Source organism: Haliotis rufescens, unplaced genomic scaffold, assembly GCF_023055435.1.
Source record: "Haliotis rufescens isolate VD_foot unplaced genomic scaffold, xgHalRufe1.0.p SCAF_3, whole genome shotgun sequence".
Lineage (NCBI taxonomy): Eukaryota > Metazoa > Mollusca > Gastropoda > Lepetellida > Haliotidae > Haliotis > Haliotis rufescens.
In genome coordinates this window covers 34,085,128-34,102,521 of record NW_025964001.1, presented here as the reverse complement: position 1 = coordinate 34,102,521, position 17,394 = coordinate 34,085,128, and the positions used below count along the sequence as shown (strand labels likewise).

The 17,394-nt window shown below is 42.9% G+C and overlaps 1 protein-coding gene across 2 annotated transcripts in view; it reads right to left on the bottom strand.

Moving 5' to 3' along the window:
- Positions 1-2,417: 2,417 nt before the first annotated feature.
- Positions 2,418-17,394, bottom strand: part of LOC124119656 (sodium-dependent phosphate transport protein 2B-like) — a 35,889-nt gene continuing 20,912 nt past the window's right edge. Inside the window, exons 1-9 of one of the 2 annotated variants that reach the window (XM_046482253.2) lie at positions 15,629-15,791; positions 11,819-11,851; positions 10,773-10,872; positions 9,541-9,669; positions 8,522-8,665; positions 7,176-7,367; positions 6,600-6,721; positions 5,298-5,766; positions 2,418-4,594 (exon numbers count right to left, since the gene is read on the bottom strand). In XM_046482253.2, coding sequence (XP_046338209.1) covers positions 3,669-4,594; positions 5,298-5,766; positions 6,600-6,721; positions 7,176-7,367; positions 8,522-8,665; positions 9,541-9,669; positions 10,773-10,872; positions 11,819-11,851; positions 15,629-15,667 — 2,154 coding nt within the window. In that variant the 5' untranslated portion in view covers positions 15,668-15,791 and the 3' untranslated portion in view covers positions 2,418-3,668. Of the gene's footprint in view, positions 4,595-5,297; positions 5,767-6,599; positions 6,722-7,175; positions 7,368-8,521; positions 8,666-9,540; positions 9,670-10,772; positions 10,873-11,818; positions 11,852-15,628; positions 15,792-17,394 lie in introns of those variants that run through there. The other variant, XM_048402884.1, reaches the window with a different exon arrangement.

The window sequence follows — 17,394 nt, the reverse complement described above, 5'->3', positions numbered from 1 at the left end:
GAACACCTTGATTAAAAACATGAAAAGATTTTGAAAATATCTGTTGACGGCTTGTTAAAGGTACACATGCTTTGCAAATACTGCAATCGCCCGAAATCTGCAAGGCAGTTTCCGAACCGGATATCGATTTCGTTACGCAATTTTGATTGGACTATGCTTAATTCCAACATAGTTCGGCAAGAGTGGAAACTGAGTGAGTGTGTACTGTTTTACGCCGCCAAAATTCCGGCAATATCACGGCGGGAGAAACCAGAAATTGGCTACACACATTGTACCTACATGGGGAATTGAACTACACTCAAACATGTAATGATATTCATATCCCACTGCCCCCGAGTTACAAATCGCAAGGAACATTCTGCCTACGACCCGTTTGTACAGGCATTGTTCTTTATTGCTTCAACACTTTGACGCTCGTGATATACAACTTTACATTTGAAACGTATAATGGTATGCGTACGGTATACGTCCCGATGCTTTATTGCTTTAACACCTTGCCCCTCGTGAAATACAACTTTACATTTGAAACGTATAATGGTATGCGTACGGTATACGTCCCGATGCGCAGCTTGTTTAAAAGACTCCTGCGACCAGGTAATTGAGATTTTTGTTCTGCTTGGCTACACCCCTTGACAAAAAGTCTGAGGTATACAAATAGCCAATGATAGGATTATTGCCAGAGTAGTATCCCAAACAGTATAGAAGGATTACTAGGCTGTACACTATATTGTGGATGGTCCATTTAAGCTTCACTCGTGGCTTGGTGATGCTCACTTGAGGCCCTGCGACCTCATTAGCTAGTGCAAAAACTAATGTCAACGAGGGTTTTCAATGCGAGGAGAAGGTGCCAACATTGATATTGTATGGAAAACATATTTACTCCCTAAAATGTTGATCCTTAAGAAACGTATTGAATTTTTGCACCACATATTATCATATTAGTTTATACATGTCAAACATGGCGCAATTAGCCAAGTAAAGTAGCCATGTTACAAGTTACGGAACTGCCCTCAAGCTATGGGCATAGCTATGGCATTTTGGGGAGATACGTTCAAACTAATTTACATTTCTGAGAGAATAAAGGTCTTTACTGGGTGGAATGAGTCAGCTGGTCTTGATAGCTTTCATAAACTTTGCAATCTTTCTTAAAAGCCATCCCAGGTTGACATTTCATCTAAATGGAAATATTACACCTGCTGCTTTGTGCGAAGTTAAATACAATAACACAGTGAATAACAGTATTCCAGTTATATCATGGCGTGTCAGCTTGATGTGGTAGGAAAGCCCAAAGTGATGCAGGTCTCAGACGTTTATCACTTTAGTGAAACCCACAGTGGTGGTGACAAACCAAGACACATAATCGGGGTGAACTAGGATTGGAGCCCACAATCATAAGTTTCTGGTGTACCCAAGGTACGCAAATCTGCAAAGCGAATTGCGGCGGCGTAGAAGACTTAGACGACCCGTGCCCACCAATAACGAATAAGAGAATGACCCCAGTGGACTGTTAGCTGTTAGCTAGTCTCCCGAAACGCTTGCCCGAATTTGATAGGTATAGGTAGCTAGGTAGATAAGTTGGTAGATTGGTACATGTATATATAGGTGGTATTGGTCGGTGGGTAGGCAGAAAGGTGCATGTTTCAAATATTGTATTAACTTGTTAGTGAGTGAGTGAGTGGGTGAGTATGGTTTTACGCCGCTTTTAGCAATAGTCCAGCAATATCACGGCGGGGGACACCAGAAATGGGCTTCACACATTGTACCCATGTCGGGAATCGAACCCGGGTCTTCGGCGTGACGAGCGAGGCTTTAACCACTAGGCTACCCGACCGCCCCTATTAACTTATTAACCTCGAGTAGATATATTTCTTATTCTTAGGTACTTATATAGTTACAATACTTTACAATGTAACAGATGTGTTGTTCGTTTACAGCCTTTAGTCATCGTAACTTTCCTCAAATAAGATTTGTTTTGGTAGAAGTGAGCGAGTTTGAATTTTATACAAATGTTTGTTTGTTTGTTGTTTAGCGCCGCACTCAACAGTATTCCAGCTGATTGACGGCGGTCTGTAAATAATCGTGTCTGGACCAGACAATCCAGTGAGCATCGATCCACGCAATTGGGATACGATGACATGCATTAACCAAGTCAGCGAGCCTGACCACCCGATCCCATTAGTCGCCTCTTACGACGAGCACAGCCGCTTTTTACGGCAAGCATGGGTTGCTGAAGACCTACTCTACCCAGGATCTTCACGGGATTGATATGAGTGATGCGAATAGGCCAACCTAATCATAGTACCTGAGCGGAACGTCAATCGCAGGAGTGGAAGTAATAGCCTACTGAAGTATTCCCCAGTCTAGATTATCATGTTCTACACAAATATATACTCGATCAAACAAAATCAGAAAAGAAATCCGTTTGTCAAAATATTTAATGTAAAATATAACATAACATACAGCTAAAAAATATATTACACATATTACACATGACAAATAAGGTATTGTATGACGATTCAATATATGTGATAATGATGTATGTACATTCGTTAGAAACGACTTCAACATTCTTTTAATCACAGACCATGAACACTTTGATGCGGAAATAGTGAAATATTTTGTAAAATATGAATAATGGTAAAGCACCTGATGCATTATCGTTGATCAGAATGTATGTCAAAGAGGAGTATGAATTGTCCTGCCTTGACACTGTACTAGAAAGAATCTTTGAATGTATACACAGCATATTGACTGAACTGCTAAGCTCGTATTCACAAGCAACACCCGATGGTTGCTAACATAATTTAGAAAGAATTCTAAAGGCCCAAAGTATAATACCAATAGTTATGTCATCGTGCATGAGTGGTAAACACTCAGCTCAAAACTTACGTCACTGTCATGATGGGTGTAACTTGCAGTGGCCTACCAACATGTACATGGAACATTCTTTCTGACACATCTCTGGGTGAGAAACCCATTTGAGATAACTGATATCAAACATATGTGTGAGATTGAATTCCATATCCGTGATTGAATACTCCATGGTGATGACCTAGGGTGAGACTACTTTCCTGATTGTAATTCATTGATAAGATTCTGGTCCCACAGACATGGCTGAAACTTTCTTGCGGATGGTCCGACTGGGTGTGAGTAGTAAGCATGTGTTATGTATTAACGCGCCACTGCGATCATGATAAAAGAACAAAATGGTGCGATTTTAGTGTGTGTAAGAAACACATTACTGCACTCGTGCCTGTTAGATACCATTTATCTTTCAACTAGTTCTTTCAATACGTATGTAACTCGCTTTAGCTCGTTAGATACGTTTTTTTAACAACTACTGGTAAGATAAAAGGTATCTGACGGATACTCCTGTAGTGATGTACGATACACCACAATGTACCGTAGTGTAGTATCATGTACCAGGATGTAATATTATGCTCTATTGGATAACACGGTGATGTAGCAAGATATACCATCATGTGTCACGACATATCTTGATGTAATAATATGTACCATGGTGTATAAGGATGTACTGTGGTGTACAATACTGCACATGTTACTCTCTTGAAGTGGGTACTTATGATTCCATACCCATGAAGTCCCCGATAATTAGAAAAAGAACTGTCAAAACGTTAACATCTTTATGTACACTGATTCTGGGAAAGTTAAAGTCGTGTGTCTTGGCGTCTCTCTCGTAGTTGTGTAGCCACGGCTGTCCCAGTGGACTTGGGCTTCTTTGGATCATCACCCTCATAATCTTCATCTTCTTCCTTTGCCTCATCAGACATTAGACAGGGGCAGCACACGCGCTTCATGACGTTGTCATAAGGTCGGAGGGAGCGCATGGGTTCCGGGAGCCACTTCCAGGTGCGAAACTTCGTTGGAAGCCAAAGAGGTCTCTTCTTCTGTATCAGTTTTACGATGCAGATGATGATGACGATGATAGCGATGGGGATGAGCACGGCGGCAAGAACATACCAACCAGGGATGGACAATCCGAACACAACAGCCGGTAAGATGAAAAACATTGCGATCAGGTATGCGAACGCAAACCAACGGTACTTGGAAGTGACTGTGCCCAAAAATTTGGCCAGTGGAATTGCCGGGCGGAAGAATGGAAAAGGGTAGAATATCAGGATTCCACTGATATTGAAGAAGAGATGGCATAAGGCCACCTGGAGAGAGTCTTTGATTTTGGAACCGTCTTGAGCAAGAGCTGAGAGAATACCGGTGGTCGTGGTTCCAATGTTGGAACCAAGGGTGAGAGGGTACATACGGTCAAGTTCAATGACTCCGATTCCTACGAGGGGTGTTAGCGTGGAGGTGAAGATGGAGCTGCTCTGGACAAGAATTGTCAGTCCAGCTCCCAGCAATATGGCAAGATATCCGGTGAAGTAAGAACATTTGCCTGGAAAATCAGCGTTGATGAACTTTTTGATAACCAATGCAATCTGGCCCTTGAGAAGGGCGTTGAGGAGCTTGACAATACATACTAGACAGATGCACAACACAGCAAGCGATATCACCAGCAGGATGGCTCCAATGTAGACGTCGTCAATCTTTCCATACAGGCCCATGAACAGGTGAGTTTCTGAAAAAGATAAGGCATTTTGAGTTACCTGTTCGTTCATTGAATAGTGATCAGTAAGAATAAAAACAACATAGCCTTAAAAGAAATTACACATGTATAAGTGTAAACACAAACACAAACAAACGATCACTAGCTACCCACCGCCCAGACACCGATCAGAGCAAAAACGTTCAAAGTTTTACGACAGAGAATTACTGTACCGACAGGGACCGCCTCCGTGGTCTAATGGTAGAGCGTCCGCCCGGAGAGCGGAAGGTCCGGGGTTCGATCCCCAGCCGCGTCATACAAAAGACGTTAAAAGATGGTTGTTGTTACCCTGTCTGGCGCTCGGCCTTAAGGGGCTAAAACAAGGACTGGTCGGCTCGGAGTCAGTATACTGTGTCTGAGTGGGGTACATGTGAAATAAACTGCGGCATGGTATTTCAGTGTGCTAGCACTATAAATCGGCATCAATCCGGACTAGCAGCCACACACACACACATACACGTGCATGCACGTCGCTATATAAGTGCAATAATCTTGGACGCGACGTTATACCCCATTTCACCTAACCTCACCTGTACCGACAGTGTATATTACCCACGTATATTACCCAGCTTAAAAGAGCAAGGTCGAAGGCATCTGTCAAAGTTACGATAAAGCTTTTACATAACTATGAAATATTTAATTCATATGCATGTTAATAACTGGTACAAGTACATACTAGGTTTGATGCAGCTTGTCTCGATTTCGATCCACGAGTCACAGGAGAACACAGTGCTGTTTGACCACGCTGTTCTCATGCAGTCCTTTGTAACAAGGTAATTGTTCTGACAGGATGCCACGAGGTCGCCACAGAAGCGCTTCTTCACACTATCTGTGATGTTGCTGGTATAAGAGGATGTGTTCATAAAGTTGTCGCAGCATGCAGTGTCCAGGGCGAAGTTGCTGCAGCTGAATGTGTCGCCCTTCCACAAGTCGTCAACGCAGGTGTGTTTGTGGGCGCAGGTGTTGAGGGCACTGCAGACCTGGATCTGCTTTTCGTAGGTGTAGGAAGCATTGTTGTATACGCCCATGGAGTCGAGGGTAGAATCGCAGCAGGACACCGGGGACACCTTGTCAGAGCACGTCTTCATCAGCGACTCGCCTTTGTGTGTCTTTGTGGCAATCTTGGTAATGGCGCTTTTGTCAACCTGGAACAAACAGGGACTATGTTCAAAGGTACTGTACTAAGAGAGTATAAGCCAATGCTTGCACCTGTTGTGCCAATGATTTGGGGATATAGAGATTGGGTTTAACATCGTTTTGAACAGTATTTCAGTAATGTCACAGAATTATAGTTTGATTAAGGTGAACACCTAAACATGTACCTCTGAAAACCACGAATTATACCTGGTAATAATGCCATATTTTGATTATATTGGTTACCTGGTTGTACTGTACCAGCGTTCACTACATCCCCCATCTACATTTAATATGTCATAGCTATTGGAAAATTAGATTTGGGCCAATTTGATTTGTTATTCATAACCCATTTTGTAGGTCTGTAAACGCATATTATAACATGACTATTAGTACAACTGCTGATGAAGACACTAATAGGATACATGCAATGTCACAAGTCATTAACTACAACGTCCTGGACCCGAGTCTCTTGAAACAATCATCCCCTGAACCATATGTTTCTTTGGTACTAACACAAAGCTAGTATTTTGGTAGTAACACACACACACACACACACACACACACACACACACACACACACACACAATGCACGAGCAATGCACGCACGCACGCACATGTGGAATGCAGGATAGAAGGGTCCCAAGTCGTAAAAGCGACTAACGGGATCTAACACCAACACAAACACACCTGGTCGATTATTACTACCCTTGGTACCCCGTGGCCTAAATTGTCATCCAACTCTACACACCGTCCCTATGCCAGCTGGAGACAGCACGTATCTAACACCTAGGATTTATTAAGGAACAGCCAAACATGAATTTGCTCTGGTATGTGTACGCACCTCTATGATCATCGTTGTGAAAGGCTTCGTGATGACCTTCAGGAAGTCACGGTTTGCGCTTTTATCTGGTGCCAGGTCCGGGATAGAGTTCACAATGACACCGCTCAGCTTGCTTAAATAGCCTGAATAAAGATAGCGATGTTGTACACTCCATCAGACAACAGGTGCGGGGGTTTCGGGTCAGCATACATCATCGGTGTCTCGGGGAGTTAAAACGTGTGACGTGTGTGTCATTTAAGGCTGGACTATTGCTTAGTGTGGCGTTAAATAACAAACAAACCAAATCATATTCTTCTCAAGTTTCCTGACAAAAAGTGAGTTTATAAGATTTCGCGAGTTTCGTATTCAAAATTTGTAAGACCATAAAATGTACTCCAGACCCTCACCAAGTTCTGACGGGATATGCCTATTTCGTTGACAATACTAAAGAGGACTAACGTATACTCAATATATAACAATTGAACGATAAACCGTTTGTTTCTTAATCTGTAAAGTACAACCCCGTTAGTCCGGGCCTCGTCTAATGCAGTACTGTCCAGATTAATGAGGTTTGACTGTACTGGGTTACACTATTACCGGTGATGACCTCCAGGGGAAGGAGGACGATGACAGTGAGCCAGTTGAACATGTCGTGCACGGTGGCGCCGGCGAAGGCACGTCGGAAGTCGGCCTTGTTGTGGATCTGACCGACTGCGACGATGGTGTTGGTGACAGATGTTCCAATATTGGCTCCCATAATGATTGGGATCGCTATAGGGATTGTCAGAACTGGAAGAAAGGACATTCATTTCAGCGAAGTAACCAAATGTTTTCCCATGAAAGTATCATCAAAGCAAACTTTTTAAGTCTCTTGAACATTATCCTTGATGAATTACGAATTAATAGTTTCAACGGGCGGTAGACAATTACAATTACAAACAGGTAACCAATGCGATAAGGGTTTATTGAACAGAATAGTTAGAACAAATACGATAAGACACGAATCGTGATTCACCGCACGGCAAATAAGGAAATAGTTTTAGCCACAACCATAAGGCAAATCAAGCTTTATTACGATGTTACAGGGGGCACGGGTGGCCCAGTCGTCCAAGGCGCCGCGATTCGCTGTGCAGAGTTGCGTCCCTTGGGCACGCCAGAAACCTATGATTGTGTGTTCGAATCCCGATTCGCCCCGATTATGTTTCTAGGTTTGTCAGCACCATACCCGTGCTCGTGGGCTTCACTGAAGTGGTTAACGTCTGAGACCTGCATAACTTCGGGCTTTCCTCCCACATTAAACTGACAAGCCGTGATATAACTGGAATACTGTTAAAAGCGGCGTTAAACCCAACTCACTCACATTCACTACGAAGTTACAGCAGCATACGTTATTTGTATAACGGTAGATGCGATTAAAAACAGTTAATATTATTCATACCACTTGTTTATCATATACTTAATCAGTGCAAGACGTCTTTCCACATTGACATATTGGTGGTATTAATCAGAATACTGACTCCAGCTGAGGCTGATGATAATGTATATGTGTATGTGTTCTACTGTTGGACAGGTGGGGTAGCCTGGCTGTGGAAAGCGTTCGCTTTTAACACCGAAAGACAGGGTCCTTTCCCCAATTGGGACCAATAAGTAAAGCCGTTTTCTGGAATCTCCGGGCGATATGGCCGGAATGTTCCTAATGGCGCCGTAAGTCCTCACTCACTCACTCACTACTGATAACCTATATATTTACGATGGTTCCCATAACTTTGAGTTCCAAGGTCTCATTATGCGTTTTTTGTCACCGTGACATATGACTAATGATGTAGGCTGCTGGTCGAATTATGCAATGGCAGAGAATTATACTGACATAATGTGCTGCTAGCTCACTCACTCACTCACTTAAAAGTAAACATTATTAGAAGATGCAAGGACGATGTACTTACTGTCGGCGCCGACCATGCTGATGACGATGGAGGTGGACGTGGAGGAGCTTTGCACCAGGACAGTGACAAGGACGCCAATCATCAGCCCCGCCACGGGATTCGACAGAATTTCATTGTTCTGGAACACCTGACCTGCGGCCTTACCTGTAGGAAGTAATGTTATGTTGTATTTCAGGCCTTCACAATCTTCACAAGGTCACAATCAGAACAACGCTCTGAAGCATCATAAAGCACATTAGTACTCATTGGTGTAGACCTTGCAACTTAAATACTAAATGTTTAGTCCAGCTTGGTTTTCAAAGCTGAACAAAGCTACTGTGTGATCATCCTGGGGTCAGGGCATGGGTGGCCCAGTTGTGTAAGGCGCCGACATTCGCTGTGCAGAGTTGCGTCCCTTGGACACACCAGAAACTTATCATTGTGGGTTGGAATCCCGGTTCGCTCCGATGTTTCTAGGTTTCTCGTTGGTTTCACCCAAGTGGTAAACGTCAATTCGGGCTTTCCTTCTACATTATGCCGGTACGCCGAAACTAGAATACTGTTATAAGCGGTGTTAAACCACATACACTCACTCACTCATCTTGGGTTCAAATCAACTCAAATCTATCATCAACTTAGTGATTGGTTGGGTATCATATGACGTTTGTCCATGTTTCAAATACACAGCGAAGCATCTCTGATTGGAGGTGTGAAATGGTAAAACGAGAACAGACATCGGGGGTCGAGGGGTCACAGGTTGTCCGGTAATTTAAGGCCACGCAATTCGTAGTTGCGTCAATCAAACGTACCAGCATCCGCGGATGGTGGATTGTAAACATAGATTCTCCATTTGTCAGTACCCGTGGTACCTCGACGAGAATTGTCGGCCATCTGCGTCACATTTTCCCCAACATAAAGATGACACTCCGTGATTAACGGAAATAGCACTCAAAGCAGCGTATAACCAATCCCCCCCCCCCCCCCCCCCCCCTCCTCCTTCCCTCACTACTAACCCGATGCTGACTGGTACTGAGACTTACCTCCCAGGAGCTTGAAGGCCGAGCTGAGGAAGTCCAGGGAACAGATGAACAGATAGAGGAAACCGAGGATGAGTAGGATTCCAATCAAGTACTTGCCCAATCGGAAAACCAGCTCTCCACAGTTCAACTCTGTGTTGAAAGAAATATAGAATTTTACTCATCAAGTGCTAACTATGAATGAATAATACAGTGAGACCTCGTTAAATCAGTGTTCCGTGGATCTTCGAATACAAGACAAGTTCGAGACAAGCGGGTGGAACGTCGTTAACTCGGTTTCCATGGGGCCTTCGAATACAAGACAAGTCCGAGACAAGCGGATGGAACCTCGTTAACTCGGCGTCCATTGGGCCTTCGAATACAAGACAAGTTCCAGACAATCGGATGGAACCTCGTTAACTCGGTGTCCATTGGGCCTTCGAATACAAGACAAGTTCCAGACAATCGGATGGAACCTCGTTAACTCGGTGTCCATTGGGCCTTCGAATACAAGACAAGTTCCAGAGAAGCGGATGGAACCTCGTTAACTCGGCGTCCATTGGGCCTTCGAATACAAGACAAGTTCCAGACAAGCGGATGGAACCTCGTTAACTCGGTGTCCATTGGGCCTTCGAATACAAGACAAGTTCCAGACAATCGGATGGAACCTCGTTAACTCGGTGTCCATTGGGCCTTCGAATACAAGACAAGTTCCAGAGAAGCGGATGGAACCTCGTTAACTCGGCGTCCATTGGGCCTTCGAATACAAGACAAGTTCCAGACAAGCGGATGGAACCTCGTTAACTCGGTGTCCATTGGGCCTTCGAATACAAGACAAGTTCCAGACAAGCGGATTGAACCTCGTTAACTCGGTGTCCATGGGGCCTTCGAATACAAGACAAGTTCGAGACAAGCGGGTGGAACCTCGTTAATTCGGTGTCCTTGGGGCCTTCGAATACAAGACAAGTTCGAGACAAGCGAAGTACCAATATTCATCCATTGCGCCAATAGGGACCATAACGTTGCATCATCGGAAAAATATTCGAAATTATTGTGTTTCATGTTGTTTAACTTCACAGTAAGAACGTGTTAACTCGAAATCCATAAAAGAGTAGAAAATATGTCGAATTATCCGTAATTCGAGACAGCTTAAGTTCCTATATCCGATTAGAACACATACACATTATGTCGCAACATAAAGATACATAACGCAGTTCGAACTAACGAAGATTTACACAATCTGCCTCATCACTGACCAGACCACGGTTTTTCATCCACTTCAATGGTTGTCACCTTCCAGGGATCTTCCTCTTGTTCCACATCATCATTATCCTCCACCTCTATCACCTTGTTGTCCTAAAACAACAAAGTAAAGCATAACGCTTGAATCATGGTGTATCAGATCATGATGATCCCGTGAAGATCCGGGCTAAAATTAGTCTTCACCAACCCCTGGTGAAGGGTAACGGGATCGGGTGGTCAGACTCACTGACTTGGTTGATGCATGTCATCGTATCCCAATTGCAAACAACAAACAAACAAACTTGTTAAGCCCAGCTGCTTCTTTGTTTGTTGTTTAATGCCGCACTCAGCAATATTCAAGCGATATGACGGCTATATGCATATCACCGTATCCCAATGGCGTCGATCGATGCTCATTGATGTCAATCACTAGATTGTTTGATCCAGACTCGATTATGTACAGACCGCCGTCATAAAGGCTGGACTATTGCTAAGTGCGGCGTTAAATAACAAACAAACCAACTCATATTCTTCTCAAATTTCCTTACAAAAAGGGAGTTAATAAGAGTTCGCGAGTTTCGATTATTTACAGACCGCGTCAAATAGCTGGAATATTGTTGAGTGGCGCGTTGAACAACAAACAAACAATATACGTATCACATATAAAATGTTTGCTTATTTGTACGGTTTTATTTCCCATAAATAATAGCAAAGTAAAACACGTGACTATAGTAAAAACTGTTTTTATTTAAACCTTATGTGGCATGGCTCGTTAATGTTCATTTTTGTGAGTAGGCTTTGAGTTTATAATCGGTTATATGAATGTGTGTCAGCTTCATGAGTGGCCCATGACGTAGGTATTCACCACTGAAACTTTACACCGATAGACAGGGACCAAACACCATAAAAAGCGCGATTATGGAACTGGCACCGATAACCAGCAGAGCATGCAGCTATGGGGTCACAACAAAGCGACCTGGGGTGTCGATTAAACCCTGTTCCATAATGGTAGGTATCATGCTTCAAATTCACGTGCTACAAATATCAAGCTGGTACTTACAATTGGATCTTTTCCGGGATGGTATCCATTTTCCTGAAATAGAAGGACAATGTATTTAGTTTCAATGTTAGACAATATCTGAATACAATACATGTGTGTAAAAGCATTGCACGTTGATATGACCATATGTAGAACAACCAATATGTCGGGTAAACAAGGTTATAAAAACATGTCTTCAACAGCAGAGGAATTACAAAGTTGACAATGATGTTCCGCCGGCCTATCTCGTCTGGAACATTAAACCCGAGAAGATCTTGGTTAGAACTGATTTTCAGCAACCCTGCTGGTCGTAGGAGGCCCTAACGGGACAGGGTGGTCAAGCTCACTGTCTTGGTTGATGCATGTCACCCTATCCCAATTGCGATGCTCATGATGTCAACCACGTGATTGTCTGGTCCAGACGCGATTATTTACAGACTGCCGTCATATAACAACAAACAACCGGAACATTGTGGTTATAGTTTAAATAGTAGTATTCGTATAATTTTTAGTTTGGTTGTGTAATTGACATATATGCATTAACCAGTCCAGTAACCCAATGAATAGAACTGGACCCGTGAAGATCTTCAGCAACCCATGCTTGCCGTAAATAAGGCTACTATGCTTGTCGTAATAGGCGACTAACAGTATCGGGTGGTCAGGCTCGCTGACTTGGTTGATGCATGTCATCGTATCCCAGTTGCGTGGATCGATGCTCATGATGTCAATCACTTGATTGTCTGGTCCAGGCTCGATTATTTACAGACCGCCGTCATATAGCTTGAATATTGCTAGTGAGGCGTTTAACAACAAACAAACACAAAAGAATAGAACTGCAGTGAGCGGTGGTCTACTTGTAAGTCGTGGTCGCTTGTGTGTGCTTTTATATTCTCACAGTTTAGTGGTACATGTAAATACACCCTAAACACACCGAGGACACGAGTGAGAGTCGATACAACCATTGGTGATATCCGTGATGCTTTGTGACCCTATAGTTTCAGTAATTGAGCCATGTGTGCCATTATTCATGTGTAATCGTGCTTCGCATACGGAAGGACTTGCGATGTAGCAGCCTGGTACAATCGTATATGTAATCTTTGTTTGTTTGTTTATTTGTTGCTTAGCGCCGCACTTTGCAATATTTAAGCTATATGACGGCGGTCTGTAAATAATCGAGTCTGGATCAGACAATCCAGTGATTGACATTATGAGCACCGAGCTATGCAATTGGGATACGATATGCATCAACTAAGTTAGCGAGCCTGTCCACCCGATCCCGTTAGTCGCCTCTTTAATGCGACAAGCGTGGGTTGCTGAAGTCCAACTCTGGCACAGATCTTCATGGGTAACTTACCCCTCTGTTCCATTTACCATTGTGAGAAGTCTTACACGTATAGGAATAACCTGCTTGGTTGACATGAACTCCCTGCACGGTTGAGGTGAGCTGATTATCGACATCAACGTACAGATGCTTTACAACAATTACCACCGACTTGATGGGTCAATCTTGGGCGGTCACGAATTTGACTGAGTGCCCTGGACAATAGTGGCCATGAATCGCCCATGAGAACCAGCCACAGATCCGTGACGGACTGCCCAGGATCACCAGGATGACATTGGCAAGGGTGACATGTGATCCTGTGCCAGGAAAAGGATGGGTAGCTTTTGGCCAACAAATATTTCATGATAAATGTTCCCATCTATGATGAACAGTTTGCGCAATGCACCTTGTACATGAGACCGCCCCAGGCACGTCCCAGGTACAACTAAGAAATTCGGCTTAGCACATAAATCATGTCGTTGTGGACAACTGTGAGTCAGGGTGACCCGGATATGAATTCCTGTCTTGTGACGTTGTCCAATCAGAAGCCGGTATGCACGACGGCTTGTTTTGCATATTGCTGGAGAGAAAACTTTTGTCTGTGTGATTTTAGATGGTGGTTAACAGTAAATGTACTTCCTTGTCTGCATGAATTCCAGGTTCTGGCTCGTACAAGGATTACGTTATTCATATCAAAGTAGAAGTATGCTTCAAAATGGCCTCTGGTGTTACAGCATGTGTTTGTTGTTTAACGCCGCATTCAGTAATATTCAAGTTATATGACGGCGGTCGGATTCATAGCAACTTTGCATTGATGTGTTTTGCATTATATTTATGTGCGTTAAACCCATATTTAAGTCCAAGAGTACAGAACCCAGTGTTGAGGCTTGACCGCAAAATTTGAAAAAGAAAACCAGTCCCGGTTGTGTAAGAAAAGTTCTTTACAATGAATTGACACCGGCATTCGCACACATTAAATTATGAATTACATTGCCATCGCGACATTTCGCGTGTCATTTAAAAACGCCTTTCAAAACTATTTCAGACAGGCGTCATACAACGAGGCAACTTCAATAGAGAGCTTTAATAAGGTTTTATGTAATGCGAAGTTGTCCGTTGGGCCTGGCGGGGCATTATTTACCCACAGCCGTTATTTCGGTCAAGCTTTCAATGGCATTCAAAAGACGCGTGTTCGGTTGTGAGCATGCAATCACGGCTCATTCACAGAGATCACGCTGCAGTTGGTAAACAAATGGTTCAGACTATCATCAAACTGAACCGATTCTGAGTCGTGACAAACACACACACATACGCACATCCCGCACCAGGTCATCAACAGTCATCCATGTCCTCCTGTCCGGAGTCAGCATAGTGCTTTCCGTGACCATGTAACAATTCGTTAATTAAGATATTTAATAATTGTCAGTTTCTTTACATAGAGTACAGTCTGTTTAAACGTATTTCATCAAACTTGTACTGCCAATTCGGCCGAGCATAGATCGGGTTGAAAATGCCTTCCTCACTTGCATTCCCACGCCACTGGTACGCAATCATTATCGTAAAAGAAAATAACGATAATTCCTTTCTGACTGTATGATTTATGAAAGTTTGGTACACGATAAACACTGACAAAGCACCATTTTACGCCTGTATTCAACATCAAGCTTATATTCTTGTGTGTGGGTTGTTGTTTTTTGTAACGATACAATTGTACTGAAAGCGTCGCGAAAGACATAGTGCATGTCATGTAAACGCTGTCAATATTAATACGTGTTTGTTCGAATTCGCCCGTTAAGACTATATGCGTCAACAAGACGGCAATTGATCGTGGCAAGGTTAGGTAATTAAAAGAGTCATTTTAGGGTGAATAAGTTCAGAAACAAATTGTTTGAACTGATAACTATAGTTCACTAATTGTCGTTGTAAGGCTGGTATGTGTTTTGGAGATTGTCGGGTACGTTTCCTAATTTGTGAACTTGAAGAAGTTGACTATTTTCTAGGATATAGGTAAGTACTCTCCAGATATCATTAAAATTCTGATCATGTCACTAGTCTAAAACGTATGAGAAATAAATCGAGGCGAGGTGTCATAAACAATAACACATCCGATGTTTATGACGATATTTTCCATAACTCACAAAGTACTTTTTCCCAGTGAGATAAAAAGGTCCAAATAATATCTTCTTCATTCCTCTACCTTCCACATACGTTCAAGTATATATGTAGTGTCTTAAATAAACATCTTTGTTAATACCATGTTGTCCTGGGGGCATTATTTATCTTATTACTTAAAGCTGTGACACCTGTCACCCCAGGGGAGCAACTGTATTTGGATGCTTGTTTGTTTAATCGCCAAATCAAGCATTGTTTTCGTCACACTGATGTGAACACGATACGACATTTTATGAATGTTGCTGTGGTCGCGAGTACAGAAGTTCTCACGGCTGCTACAGGTGTTGAGAATAAGTATCGTTGTAATTGTGTCCACGATTTAAAAAACAACTTCTTACCTTCTCATATCCTTCATTAACGTGACCGTTAGCTGGCATCCTGATCGATGTTTGTCTGGGAAGTACTGTTTGTAAATCCAACAGAAGGTATTGCCGCTACCACTCGCGGTATACGTCTTGAGCCTCGCGCTACTACCTGTTGAATACCTTCAGCGAGCTTAACCCTCCAGAGGGTGTGCGCGCGCACTTGCTTAACAAGTGTCATTGGGTCAAAACGCTTCTCGCAGGTGAGCAGCTCCTGGCCTTGGAGGGTGCATTCAGATGGCTGAACCGCAATTATAATGAATCATGTCCTAATAACACGGATTGTAAACCATCCATCTTAATATCGTCATAGCGACTGATTTACGACACCAATAACACTTATATTGCTGTTATTTATAAGATGCTAATCCAAATTGTTAATCCCCATTTTTGTGTACATCGACCGTATGCCATCCTGAATGAGATGTGCAAGTATGTCACTGATGAATTACTGTTTACATTTATATTTATTACTTACTAAATGTCAGGTGACTTTGCTATATTTCTTTGGAAATGAAAAGGCAGATAAAGCAGCAAAATTATCCCTTAAACTCCTAAATCAATCCTAAATCCACAACATAAATTAGAAAAATTCAAAGCCTTAGGCATATACCTAATTAAAACAGGACTAATTAGTCGCATTTAAACCCCAAATAAAATATTAAAACCAAAACTACCTTATGTGACAACCACCCAACACACACAGCTCCCTTAGTTCGTCCCCCATCCACTCTTGGCATTCTTTCCAAATCTCAAAATTTCAAAAATTACTATATAAGCAACCCCTAAAGCCCCCCTCCTGGGTTACACAAACTCACTTTTCCCCTTTTTGGAAACACATTAAATGGCCTGGCCGGGCCCGTGTGCGACATACGCTTGCAGTCGGAAAGCGCACGTTAAATCTCCAATATAAGTAAGTAAGTAAGTAAGTAAGAGATTGAGAGGCAGGAGAAAAGAAAGGTCTTACACTTAGCCTACCTAGGGTTAGGCTGGGTGCTCCGGGGCACCTAGACAACAACCACTACCACTATGTGCTGACCTGGCACATAGTGTCTTTTGTATGTATATATCTACATGTATAAAGTAAAACTGTATATACCGCAAGCCATCGTCTCCAAGTTGTCACTTCCTACTGAGAACCATACGTCGGCCCCTTGCATATACGAGTATGCAAATTATTCATTAATCAACGTCAGACCCACGTCGTTATTAATTTGGTGGAGCTATCGGGTATGACAAACTTCTTATTCTGTCCTTTCCTGTACCTCTTTGCAGCATGGCACATGGTTCACAAAACTGTAGGAAGTGACAGTCTCTTATTAAAAGGATATACTACCTTCCTGAAGGCCAATCATCAAGAACGAAGAAGCGGTGTTTAACAAGATTGAAGAAAGAACAAGAACCTCTCCGATCAAGAACAAGTTCTCCGATCCCAAACCTTCCCTGCTCGAATATTTTAGCAACACTGCTAAGACTCCCCCTTCAAGATGCCGTTCCTGCACATGACCTAAGAAAAGAAGTATACACGCCATACCACAGAGACCCGACCCCAGCCATCTTCATGCAGACCCTGCACAATACAGAAACCGCCTCACGGGCACCTACAAGATGGACACTGTGTACAAGAGGTCTCATGGGGACTTACGAATTTGTGTTTACTTACATGGACTCAATCAAGGATATATATTGAGTGACTGTTGAATAGTGCAACCAGGTATGTTTAATCAAAGCCAGTATATTAA